The sequence below is a fragment of the Giraffa tippelskirchi genome, chromosome 4 (genome assembly GCF_054371585.1).
Source record: "Giraffa tippelskirchi isolate mGirTip1 chromosome 4, T2T-mGirTip1v1.2.pri, whole genome shotgun sequence".
Taxonomy (NCBI): Eukaryota; Metazoa; Chordata; class Mammalia; order Artiodactyla; family Giraffidae; genus Giraffa; species Giraffa tippelskirchi.
Genome location: NC_137278.1, coordinates 193,858,074 through 193,869,221, shown reverse-complemented (window position 1 = coordinate 193,869,221; position 11,148 = coordinate 193,858,074). Strand labels below are relative to the sequence as shown.

General features: G+C 40.5%; 1 protein-coding gene across 1 annotated transcript; it reads left to right on the top strand.

Moving 5' to 3' along the window:
* The first annotated feature begins 336 nt into the window (after window positions 1-336).
* TMEM52B (transmembrane protein 52B) lies at window positions 337-8,501 on the top strand. The gene is made up of 5 exons (XM_081589397.1): window positions 337-390; window positions 2,857-2,900; window positions 5,483-5,521; window positions 6,218-6,384; window positions 7,765-8,501. The coding sequence occupies exons 1-5, from the start codon at window positions 337-339 to the stop codon at window positions 8,007-8,009; spliced, it is 549 nt and encodes a 182-aa protein (XP_081445523.1). The 3' UTR covers window positions 8,010-8,501.
* The last annotated feature ends 2,647 nt before the right edge of the window (window positions 8,502-11,148 follow it).

Genomic DNA, 11,148 nt, shown 5'->3' with positions numbered 1-11,148 from the left:
CTTTCGGAGGCAAAGTGGAAAAAGTTCAAGGCATCTAGAAAGGACTAAAAGTAGAATGGAAGAAAAGGAGGGGCAGGGAAGCAAATGTAGAGACCTTAAAGCCAGGGGCAGAAGTAGAGAAAGAAGCTAGGATGAAAGGGGAGAGAAAAATTACGGAAAATAACAACTACAGAGAGTGAGAGGAGAGAAAGAGACAGAGGAGGAAAAACCAACTTATTGCTGAGAGAAGTTTCTCTCCTTAAGTCCTCTAGGTCAAGAAGTCAGACATGGCCCGGAGCACAGAAAGAAGACAACGGATGCCCAGTGCTTGATCTGGAGAAGTAAGAGTCCAGCCAAATGGGACTGCAGTCCCCAGCCCTGATGGCCTCTGCCCTGGTGTATTTCATCCAGGTGAGTCGTGAAAATGCAGGAATGAGACTTTTGTTTGTTTCTCAGATAAGTCAACTTTCAGAAGAACCTGGGGGAAAAATGAATGAGGGGGAAAGACATATATTTTCGAACCAAAGGGGTGGTAGGGAAAAAGAATTAACTAAAATGTTCCCTTAGTATTGGGCTTCCCTGGTAAAGAATCTGCCTGGAATGCAGGAGACCTGGGTTCAATCCCTGCGTTGGGAAGATCCCCTGGAGAAGGGAAAGGCTACCCACTCCAGTATTCTGGCCTGGAGAATTCCATGGTCTGTATAGTCCATGGAGTCTCAAAGAGTCGGACACGACTGAGCAACTTGCACTTTCCATTAGTATTATAGGGTTACATAGTGACCTGTAACTAATGACATCAATGAAAAGAAGGCCATATATACAAGTAGGATGACAATGGCAATTTAGAAGTGTCTGTTACGTATATTTCTCTCTTTTAGTGTCTTATCACCTAGCCCTCAAAATCTCAAGTAAATTATTGAGACTTCCCTGGTGGTCCAGTGGTTAGGACATCATGCTTCCACTGCAGGGGGCATAGGTTCAATCCCTAGTGGGGGAATTAAGGTCCAACAAGTAAGTCACTCATGTGGCCAAAAAAAAGAAAAAAGGTTCTCAAGTAAATTATTAAAACTAAGGACATAATTCTCCTAAATGGTGATGTCCCACATCAGCCTTAATACCACTCTAGCAGTTTAGGTGCCTCCGGGTCAGACATAAGTTAAGAGAGAGAAAACTTTTTAAAAGTAATTTAGACCTTTTATTTCTCTCCATTCGGAAGCAGAAGATTCTAAGTAACTCAGTTGAGAAAGGGTCATTGGACTGAGGGATTCCAAAACATTGTCAGAGAGAAGTTTATTCAGTTATGAAATCTACTAAGAAGAAAAGCAAATGAAGAAACGGGTTGGTTTCCGATTCCTGTACAGCTCCTAACAGGAAGGGTGCCGGCTCTTTGCTTCCTATATACCAGTTAACTGAATGCCTGAAACCATATCTTTTTCTTGTATTTTCTTTTTGCTTCCTCTTCTCTTTCTGTCCTTCCCGTCCAAATTTCTTTTCTCATTTCTTCTCTTTTTGCAACAGGCTTGAAAAGGGTTGTTTTATCTACTAACCACCTTAGGCTTTTTTATTTTTATTTTCCTTTAGTAAAGAAAGCAAAACGAAGTCCTGTGGCTGGGTGGAGGAAACCCATACTTTGTCATCCTTAGTGAAATCAGGAGTTTCTCAAGTGTTTTTTGCAGAAGTCAGCTGTTAATCCTTTTACAAGTCCTTTTCACCCGATGTCACGAGTCTGCGTGTCCCCCTGCTCCCAATTCTTAATAAGTACAAATTTCCATCTCTTTTTAGAGAAATTTTGTGGCATTTATTGTTGATTTTCTGTAATATCAAATCGTCCAAGTTACTGGAAGAGTGAAACAGATTTTAGAACAACAATTTACCTGGAGAGGCTTGGAAGGAGAAAGTCAACTGAAACATACCTGTAAGAGGGGGTGGAAGATTTCCTTCTGGAAGTAGAAGGGACCTGACAGCAATGTTGAGGAGTTAGAGCAGATTTGTCTCTTGTTCTAGTAACTCATTCAACATGAATATATGATAGAATTTGGTTTGGAATTCTGGCCAAATCTGTAGGTATGTGCAGTTGGTCACGTTACTTAAATTTCTATGCCTTAGATCCTTAACATTTCAAAGTAAAGTAACCACTGGCATGGTTATTGTGCTGAAATGTTATGAAATCTTAAAAATTCTTAGCAATCTGGCTGGCAGAGAGTAGCTATTCAATAAAGAGTTCTTCTACTCTCTTCTCCCCTTCTTCTCTTGTATGGTGAGTTTGTTTTTGTTTTAATATTTGCCCTCTGAACAAGCTGAATGACATATCTAGCTTAATCTTAAGTCATATTTTCAAAATGTTTTACTTGGATTGTAAATAGTACTACACAGAATTAAATACAGAATCACCACCACTAAGGCACTGAGCTGCTTTTTTTTAACTTTCAATTTTAGATTGAGGTATTGCCAGTGAGTTATTGATGTACAGAGGAAATAAAAAAGAGCTGGGGTTGAATTCAACTTGTAACTGAGAGAGAATTTGACGAATCTATCTGGGGGACAGATGAGAAAGTTTCTAAGATGAACAAATTGGTATAAATACTGCATCTCATTCACAAAGTCAGGGATGCTCCCTTCCCACCACCAAAAAAAAAAAAAAGAACCAAATCAGAGTAGACATTTGCTCCTGCAGGTTTTCTCACTTTGAATTTAATAAAGATCAGGCATAGGAGAGACGAAAACAGTCCTAACCATGATTGACCCTATGACCGTGTCCTTGTATTTGCTTCACTCTCACCGGCTGACCTGATGGCACCGTCATGAGGGTGACACATAGGCTGCTGAGCAGAGCAAATGAGACCATTTCTCTGTCTGAGATTATTTCCCTTCCTACAGCTTCCTCGGGCAAGATGCGAGGAGAACTGTATCAGTCCTGAACAGTAAGTATCTGAGAGTACTCAGTGGGAGGAAGGCGAGACAGACAAAAACATCAACACCCCAAACAGGGTCAAAATGTCATTAGATAGCTGTGATTTCCCTATTTCTACTTAAATGGGCCTCCACCCACTAATCTCACAGACAAACAAGCATTCCTGTCATCCTAAGTACTCAAAATAATACTGCTGACAGCATTCCCCCCCCCCGCCCCCCCGAAGCCAATCTTCCAATCAAAACTGCACATTTAATCTCAGTTTATACAGTCATGGAGATTTGCAAAAAATTTTCTTTCCCATGCTTCTCAGTGACTCACTGGGACAGACAGAATTCACTAGACTCAGACAGATAATCACTTCAGTGATTGCCAGAATAGAACCACCATTTCAGATCTGCAGAGCATTTCCTATTTTTTAGGGCATGTTAATATTTATTAAACTTCCCTGGTAGCTCAGTGGTGTAAAGAATCCACCTGCCAACGCAGAAGATGCAAGAGACATGCAAGTTCGATCCCTGAGCCAGGAAAATCCCCTGGAGAAAGAAATGGCAACCCACTCCAGTATTCTTGCCTGGGAAATCCCATGGACAGAGAAGCCTGGTGGCTACAGTCCATGGGGTGTCAAAAGAGTCAGACAAAACTTAGAGACTAAGCAACAACCACAGTAACAACAATATTTATTGCAGGTATCATTTAGCTCTCACTTTGAGGTGAGTATCCCTCCATCTAAATCTGTCACAATTAGGTCTCATGTAGACACAGGAAAGTGAAAGTGAAGTCGCTCAGTCATGTCCGACTCTTTGCGACCCCGTGGACTGTAACCTGCCAGGCTCCTCTGTCCATGGGATTTTCCAGGCAAGAACACTGGAGTGGGTTGCCATTTCCTTCTCCAGGAGATCTTCCCCACCTAGGGATTGAACTTGGGTCTCCCGCATTGTAGACAGATGCTTCACCGTCTGAGCCACCAGGGAAGTCCTGACACCACGATAAAAAAGGGAAGAGATTCATTCCTCTTGGAGGTAAATGGTTTTAAGGAAGCAGGGACAGTTTGAATAAAAGACTTACTTAGGCTGAAGAAAAATACATATTTAGGCACGGAAAGAGTTTCCCAACAGCCAAGTCTGTTAAACCCAGGGGGGAATGGCGATGGCCTCCGTTACTTGTCACATGCTCTTTGAGCATGCTGCTGTAGGAGGGTTACTTTTAATAGAATCAGAATCATAACACTATAGAACTGGAAGGCACTTTGAACAAATGGGGACTGTGAGGACACTTAGAGACACTGATCATTGATGAAGCAAACTGTATGGTCTACAACTGTGCAGAGAGGATAGAGAAGTAGATTTCAACAGATCACCCTATCAGAAAGGATTATTAAATGCATTAATAATTATCTTCAGTAACAAACAAATGTTTTCCTTCCCCTCCTCTTCCCACTTGTAAACTTATCCCACTTCTTGTCCCATGCAACCCATATTTTCTTCATCCTGTAGAGAAAATTGATAATTGCCCTAGTTCATTCAGAGTATTTAATTAGCTTTCATCGTGATGGAGTTGGTTTTTACATTTTTTTCCCCCCTTCTTGTTTGGCCTCAGTGGATATGCCTATCAGTTTTGATCCTGGATGTGAAAATTTAAAGCCCTTTTTACAGTGGGAGTTTTTATGGTTTTATTGTGAACCCCTTCTTTTTCTTTTTTTCCCCTTTGTTTCTGCTTTTTATCTTTTATAAAAATATAGTTGATTTATAATACTGTGTTAGTTTCTAGGGTACAGCCAAAGGATTAAGTTATATATATATATTTTTTTTTTCATATTCTTTTCCATTATAGATTATTACAGGTCATTGAATGTAGTTCCCTGGGCTATATAGTAGGACTCTGTTGTTTATCTATATGGTTGCCCTTTTTGCAACATCTTGTAAAAAAAATTACAAATGTTCATGCTTATAATTGAAATATTCTTTATGTTTAAACTACTGACTTCAAACATATACAAACCTTAACTGTCACATTCATTTTCACTCTTTGTAAGCTTACTCTGTAAGTTCTTTCTTGATGATTGTCATCAAAACTGTTTACAATCATTGTGGTTACATGTTCTATTAATGTTTCTTTCATGATAACTAGTTTAGTCTGTCTTATAGTGATTTACATGATGGTATAAACCACTTCTGGGCTTCCCAGGTGGCACTAGCGGTAAAGAACCTGCCTGCCAATGCAGGAGATGTAAGAGACTCAGGTTCGATTCCTGGGTTGGGAAGATCCCCTGGAGGAAGGAATGGCAACCCCACTTCAGTGTTCTTGCTTGGAGAATCCCATGGACAGGGGAGCCTGGCAGGGTACAGTCCATAGGGTTGCAAAAAAGTCAGACACAACCAAAGCAACAGCATGCATGCATGCATGAACCACTACTAAAGGCATCCCATTTCATGATAGATTTAGCTGGTTAAATTGAAGTTAACATAACCTGTAATGCTTTTATTATAAAGGTATCATGCATTTTTGTAACTCATATTTCTGATTCTGAAAGTATAACAGGCATTGATTATATTTTTGTTGCAAAATAAAATCTTTATTCTTTCTCCATAGCTGCCTGACCACAGATTGGGTGCATCTCTGGTATATATGGTAAGTTTCAGCTATGTTACCCAAAAAGACATTTAAAAGGAAGCTTATCTCAGGGGTATTATTTTTTAAGGTTGTTTTTTTTTTCATTTTTAAATATATTGACAACAGGGGGAAAAATCTGAGATATCAAGCCTACTTACCTAACATCTCACGGAGTAAACCCTCTTTGCCTCATCACTAACCTATGTGACAATACAGCAGGATTTCCTATTTCAATACCATCTCCTGGGCCAACATCAACAGATTGTTGTGTACTTTCTCAGGGTCAGCTCTAGAAATAGCCACAGAAAGGAGATTACTTCAGTAAAAATCTGCCACTCCAAAACGCATTTAAATCTGTCATGAATTGTTCAAGTGAACAGGCTTAGTCTTGCTGACAAAATAAGGAAGTATATATATATATATATACACACACACACACATATGTATATATATGGAAATACATATATATATATGGATGGATGGAAATACATACATATATATATATACATATACATATATATATATATGTATATATGTATGACCTGTGTATATATATGACAGGAAAGCCAGGGAACTGAAATCTTAAAAGCATTCTAAAAAACATTCAAGCAAGAATTAAAATGCAGACATTGAAGACTGATTATGCAAATTGGTTTAAAAAACAAAGCAAAGCAAGGAGCACGGAGCCCTGACTCCTCCGTGGGGTCCTTGCAGGTTGCTGGTGGTCATCGGGGCACTGCTTCTCCTGTGTGGCCTGACTTCTGTGTGCTTCCGCTGCTGTCTGGGTCGCCAGCAAAATGGGGAAGAGGAGGGCCGGCCACCTTATGAAGTGACGGTCATCGCTTTTGACCATGACAGCACTCTCCAGAGCACAGTCACTTGTGAGTACATGGACGTGTAACACGGGAAGTGAAGCCAGGTTTAAAAATACACCTAGTGCGAAAGTGTAAAAACTAGCCTTTCCCTTCTCCAGGGGATCTTCCCAACTCAGGGATCAAACTCAGGTCTCCCTCATTGCAGGCGGATTCTTTACCAGCTGAGCCACCAGGGAAACCCACTGTACCAAGAGGGAATAGTATTAAAGATTCTAAACCTTGGGGCAGCTTTAATTCCCAGACGCCTGATGGTGTGGTGACCTTGTCTCTCACTGATGCTGTACTTTTGGTCTCATGATGGAATGAAGGAAGAAGTGAAATGTTAGAGATGATATTGGAAATCTTACAGAAAAAATTTCCAAGTTTATAAACAATTACTTTGATAAAACTATTTTAAGCACTGCACATATCCCTTTTTTGAAAGCATCTTAGATTTTGTGAAAACCAAACTTGCATTTTCTCTTAACTATACTATTTTGTAATCTTTAGAAAAATCAGTTACGAGGTGCTTTCCATTCTTTATTCACCAGGTCTTACTCTGTTAAATATTAGGCCCAACACTTGATAGCTATAAGACACTTTCCTTTATTTCCCTCTGTTCTCTTCTTTGGATTATATTCTCTCCTAAAATTGGAGAGTGACCTACTGGGCAGAACAGCAGGTGGCAATACCCTGTGATATTTATTTTGAAAAGAGAGAGCGCTATAGCATATTGTTCACCTTTTCCTGCTTCTTTTCTTGCTGTCAATCTACGAGGAAAGACAAATAAGCAGAAACAACTGCTTCTAAGAGATCTGCAACTTCAGTGGGTTGGTGTAAAGGGTTCTAAATTTGTAAAGGGGAAAGAAAAGGGTTATGAGATGTGGGGACACATTTTAGATTATTTGAGGAAGCAAAGAGGGAAGTTGGTTTCTGCACAAGCTTCACAGGACTTTTATAACATCTGTTGCCAAGAGTGACAATGAGTTTTGACACTTGTTTAAAATGATGGAGGATTGGGCTTCCCTGGGGACTCAGTGGTAAAGAATCTGCCTGCCCATGCAGGAGGCAGGGGTTCAGTTCCTGGTCCAGGAGGATCCTATATGCTGTGGGACAACTAATCCCGTCCTCTCCAACTACTGAGCCTGTGCTCTGAAATGAGAGAATCCCCCGCAATGAGAAACCCACGCACCAACTAGAGAGTAGCCCCTGCTCACCACAACTGGAGAAAACCTGTGGGCAACAGCGCAGACCCAGTGCAGCCAATGAGTAAATAAATAAAAGGGACAGAGGCTAGACACCCTTGTAATAAAATAATATAAATAAAGGGGAATTGCATGTGCAGTAAGTCTCTGGTTTCTGAAAATGCCGCATGTACTTGAACTCTGGTCCTTCTTTCCTGCCCAGCCCTGCAGTCAGTGTTCGGCCCCGCGGCTCGAAGGATCCTGGCTGTGGCTCATTCCCCCAGCTCCCTGGGCCAGCTGCCCTCCTCTCTGGACACCCTTCCAGGGTATGAGGAAGCACTTCGCATGACTCGCTTCACTGTTTCAAGGTGCGGGCAGAAAGCACCTGATCTCCCATCAGTGCCAGAAGAAAAGCAGCTGCCCCCGATGGAGAAAGAGTCTCCCGGAATACAACACTCTTCTAATTGATGGGAACTTTTTTTTTTAACGTTATATTTTATTTAGCTGTAACAAATCAAATTACTAAAATTTTGTTTATGTTAAATTTGAGATAAGCCTATAGACCCAGGAAGAGAAATGTAATTATAAACAGACATAGCCACCAATTGCTAGTAGTAACAGTTACTATATTACACACATTTTCTCTTATAATAAGTTAAACATTCCTTCTTTGGTTCCTGCTTGCAACACAATTTAAAATTAGCACACTAAAATAATTTACATTTATAAGTGATTCACGTTATATTTATAAGTGATTTATAGGGAAAACATTATATTTATAAGTGATTTAAATTCTCTGTAATTTAATGTTTCATCTGCTGAAGTATAGTAGTCATAGTATCTTAGAAGTTCCTTTTTACTTTATTTTTAATTGGAGGATAATTGCTTTATAATGTTGTGTTGGTTTCTGCTGTACAACTACATGAATCAGCCATAAATAAATATATATATGTGTGTGTATATATATACATATGTGTATATATATATATATATATATATATATATATATATCCCCTCCCTCTTGAACATCCCTCCCACTCCCTGAAATCTGGTTTTATTAATGGAGTGGAGGTGTCCTCAGGGTTGGTAGATATTCATAAACAAATGGAAAATTTTTTCCTAACTTTCAGAAGGGTTAGGATGGCATCTAAACATCATTCTGTGGGAAAGATAGATTCTAACTCTTCATGTCCAGATGCATCTATTTTCCACTATGGGATGCTCTTGTTGAGAACTCTTCTTTATCCAGTGGTAAAAAATATGCAATTAACCTGTAGTGATGCTGATTACTACTGAACTGGAAAGCACCAGAGGCGCCTTGGATTCCTTCATCTATCCAGGTCCTTTCCCCAGAGGACGCTGCAAGTTGCTGGCTTCCCTAGCAGCAGACAGGTTGTGTACACTTGTGGAGAAAGACACTCGTACAGGCACAGCCAGAGCTGTTCATACACTGAATTCACACACCCTTCCTCTCATGAGAACATTCACTTTTATGCTAAATGACAGTGATAATTTGGGACATCATGTAATACCTCACTGGACATCCAAAATCCAGGGGTGGGATTGCAGGCATGGGCTAAGACGGCACAGTAACATACTGAAGTGCAAATATCGAGGTCTTTCATTCTTCTACCCACTAACAGTACGGGAAACTGAATAGAATGCAGTAACAGTTCCATTCATTTTTAGTTCCTCTGCCCTGCAAACACATGCACACACATGGAGGCATGCACACATATGCACATGCATGCTTTTGTAACTCTAAAAGAATAGCATTGCTTTGCCTCTCTCCTGGTTCCTGCTTTGACTGCTTGCAAGTCCTGTCTCTGTAGTGACACTTGCTTCTAGTGGTGATCTTTACTGCCACCTGGTGGAGCCACGGTAGAAATGCATTCTCCTATTGGCGCCTAAAGCTTCCCTGGTGGCTCAGCGGTAAAGAATATGCCTGCCAATGCAAGGGACGTGGGTTCGATCCCTGGGTCAGGAAGATCCCCTGGAGGAGGAAATGGCAACCCACTCCAGTGCTCTAGCCTGGCAAATGCGTACCTTTCTGATCTTTGGAGCACTAACTGCTTGGAGTCCTTCCCAGGGCACCATCCTGCTGTTGCATTGCTAACCTGTCCACGTAACACACTACCTCCAAAATGTCCTGTTATTGGAAAATTTAGGAAATGAAGTACATTTGGGGAAAAACTACTTGCCAGTGACCTTAGGAAAGTCACTGAGCTCTTTCAAGCACAGTTTCTCATTTGTAAAATAAGGGATAATAACACCACTGATGATAGTCGTGAAAATCAAATAAACTGTCTAGAAATGACAAGAATTGTAAATGATTATACACATCCATTTGTTACTCTTACTTTTGACAATTTATTCTCACTTGCCTCCTATGATGCTGCTGAGAATTGTATTATGATTTGTCCTTTTGCCAGTCAGCCTGCTGTGTTATTGCTAACTCACCCCTCACGTAGCTTTATTTCATCAATAAATATTTGTTGGTGGAGGTAAACAGCTGGAGACATGTGACCCGTCTTAATATATCCTGTGTAGAGGTAAGGAATATTTTAGAAAATTTGTTTATTAGTCAATTAGCTCCATTTCAGGGAGCAATACAGACCCAGGGGTGGCTGATTAATGCACCACCTCGTTAAACCCTTTCTTGGAATGCTCAATGAGCTAGGAGGGAAAATGTTCTAAGTGAGTATACTCTGCTGGTGATCTATTTTATTCTGAGTCATTTAAGACACTGCCTCTGGAAATTGTTAAATGCATGAATTGTTAATAACACCTGAAGGGGCCTTGATTTGCGCTCCCAAATGAATCTCTTCAGTGTCACATATTCCATAAAGTACTCTAGATCCTTTCAACCTTCAGGATGCTACAGCCTTAAAGAAGTTAAAATGTCCTCAGGTACAAGGAGATCTTGAAAGAAACCCTGCCTGTAAGGATCTTGTTCTAAAGAGATCTCTCTGCCTCACTTTCCCTTCCCCCTTGCCCTGTCCTCAGCCACATGGAGTCTCCCGCCCCTGTCACCCTCCTATTTTGTCACAAGCCATTAGCAGCTATCTGGCTTCACGTCTTTACTCAGTCTAAGACATCTGCTCATCAGCTCAATCAGCATCCTCTATGACCCACCTCCCAGAATATTGGAAATAAAAGCAAAAATAAACAAACGGGACCTAATTAAAATTAAAAGCTTCTGCACAGCAAAGGAAGCTATAAGCAAGGTGAAAAGACAGCCTTCAGAATGGGAGAAAATAACAGCAAACGAAGCAACGGACAAAGAATTAATCTCAAAAATATATAAGCAACTCCTGCAACTCAATTCCAGAAAAATAAACGACCCAATCAAAAAGTGGGCCAAAGAACTAAACAGACATTTCTCCAAAGAAGATATACAGATGGCTAACAAACACATGAAAATATGCTCAACATCACTCATTATCAGAGAAATGCAAATCAAAACCACAATGAGGTACCATTTCACGCCCGTCAGAATGGCTGCTATCCAAAAGACTACAAGCAATAAATGCTGGAGAGGGTGTGGAGAAAAGGGAGCCCTCCTACACTGTGGGTGGGAATGCAAACTAGTACAGCCAAAATGGAG